General features: G+C 34.3%; 1 protein-coding gene across 2 annotated transcripts in view; it reads left to right on the forward strand.

The window, feature by feature from the left end:
* Positions 1-2500, forward strand: part of LOC122247432 (uncharacterized) — a 10341-nt gene that overhangs the window by 5732 nt on the left and 2109 nt on the right. For both annotated transcript variants that reach the window (XM_043006728.2, XM_043006727.2), the window contains exons 2-4: positions 275-307; positions 550-699; positions 1410-1556. In XM_043006728.2, coding sequence (XP_042862662.2) covers positions 305-307; positions 550-699; positions 1410-1556 — 300 coding nt within the window. In that variant the 5' untranslated portion in view covers positions 275-304. The remainder of the gene's footprint in view (positions 1-274; positions 308-549; positions 700-1409; positions 1557-2500) is intronic.

The raw sequence follows: 2500 nt of genomic DNA on the forward strand, positions 1-2500 counted from the left end.
AACAAGGTTAAGAGCCACTGGTTCTACTGCAACTACTTTGGGATATTAATATGCATATAAAATGTCATTCAGATTTACTTCATTATCCGTTAACTATGTCTACGACTTTTATGCCACGAAGAAGCTAAAATTATTTACTAATTATTTTTCTGGTGATAATCAGAGTTCAAAAAGTTGTCATATTATTTATCGAATCCATTCCAAAAGACCGATCTGTGTGTAGAGTGTTTGTAATATATCCGTGTGTTCTTAATGATTTGTTTTATCATTTCAGTTCTCGGCAAGTAAGGAGGAGGAATCAATAATGGTCAGTCAATTACACTGATAAGTTTCATTAATACACATACACACAAACACATACATATACGAGTGTTTGTATATGTCCGTGTGTGTTTATTTATGTTTGTGTATGTGTGTGTGCATGTGTACGTGTACACATCCATGCATATATATACATATATATAAGTGAATACATACTGCCTCATATACCCACTATTGTCATTTTCCCAACGACTTTTACACACATCCTCCCTCTTCTATCTCCGGCAGAGACAAATATGGACAGCGCAAGGAGCCACAATAGTGATGCTCTTCCTGATGGCTGGTTTGTGTTTCCTTTTCCTCCGAGGACCTCACACGGATGGTTCTTCTGTTCAGCGTAGGGAAGAGGAGCCCTTGGAATCCTTCTCTTCAAGACTGGTATGCAAATTAAGATCAATATGAATGATGACCTAAAGGAGTAGATTTATTAGCAGGGGAGTTGATAATTTCATCTGCTTTAAATTCCCAACGATGTCAGATTATATATGATTGATAAGCACTTATTCAGACGGGGAAAGTGAGGTGTGTTATGGTCACGGAACAGAAATGGCATAAAATGACATAAATGAATCAGGTGGTGTAAAAGCAATGGGTTTTGAAGAAGAAGATGAGGCTTATCCTGAAATGTATGTCTATTGGCAGTGGGTTTCACTATGGTAATCGGTCAATTAACATTATGGAAATATTATCGTATTGATGTAAGGAATATTATCGTAGTGATAAAGTCTATCAGCATGATAGAAATACGATTGTATTAATGCAAGAAATATTAGTGTTATAGTATGTTTAGCTGAAGGAGGTAACTGCAGAATATTTTCTTGGTATAATGCTATAGTATAATACTGTAATTTTTAATGACAACGATGACAAGGATAATGATTATGATGATTGAGATAACATATAAGGTGAATTATAATGACCATGTTAATGTTTAGAATAATAATAATGACACTTATAATAATATGAACAATAATGGTAATAACGACAACGATATCAATACAATAATGAAAATATTTAGGATAATGTAGATGATAATGATAACAATGACTACAACCACAATTATAAGAAGGATAATTCACACAATACAGGACGAACTGGAACAGAAAATTAGAGTGGCTTACAACTATATTTTCCTACTCTATTGTGACTCGGAAAAGCGTGTTCTTCCCAACGGAGGTTATTGTCTCAATGAACAAGATATCTTAAATCGATGGAACGCCGTTTGGGATGGAAAGGTAGGCCTATATGCTTTCCCTGTCGCTCGCTAACCTTCACTAGTTATTTGGTCTTGGGATCAGCACCCTAGATTTCTGGTCTAACTATCCAAGTGGCTTGTTGAAATGTCTGACACTCATCCTCTGGCAAACACACACACACACACATACATACATACATACATACATACATACACACACACACACACACATATATATATACATATATATGTATATATATATATATATATATATATGTATGTATATATGTATATATATGTATATATATATATATATATATATGTATATATGTATATATGTATATATATATATATATATATATATATATATATATATATATATATATATATATATATATATATAAGTGTGTGTGTGTGTGCGTTCGATGTATGTATAAGTTGATCAACAAAAATATATAGATATATGCACCGAGTGACAAAAGCTATGAATGGGATTGAAAAATTTCATGATGCAACACATATAGACCTTAATGCCATTCATTGCAGCTTTTGATACATCTTTAACACGACTTCCAATACATGAGTGACCTTGCACAAAATCTAAACATATGCTGTAGATTTACTAATAGATTCATCCCTCATAACTAGACTCATGGACATACACCCCTATTCATTCTTCAGGATAATACTCACCAATTCGTTTCATAATGAATAGATTCAACTCTTTCCTCATTCTCATCAATTCACCAAAATTAGATCCACCTAAAGACATACCGTCATCAAAACCACCCAAATCCAATCCAACCCCAATCACAAAGCTAACCGTACCCACCCACCCTTAACATCCACCAACCCCAATCGCAAAGCTATCCGTACCCACCCACCCTTAACATCCACGAAATAAAAAAAAAGGAAAAAGGATACCCAACACCCCCAACCCCCAATTCCCCACCACTACGTTCTTCCTCAGTCGAGAACCTCACA

This window comes from Penaeus japonicus, unplaced genomic scaffold (genome assembly GCF_977035675.1).
Source record: "Penaeus japonicus unplaced genomic scaffold, GWHDUDI00000001_assembly GWHDUDI00000020, whole genome shotgun sequence".
Lineage (NCBI taxonomy): Eukaryota > Metazoa > Arthropoda > Malacostraca > Decapoda > Penaeidae > Penaeus > Penaeus japonicus.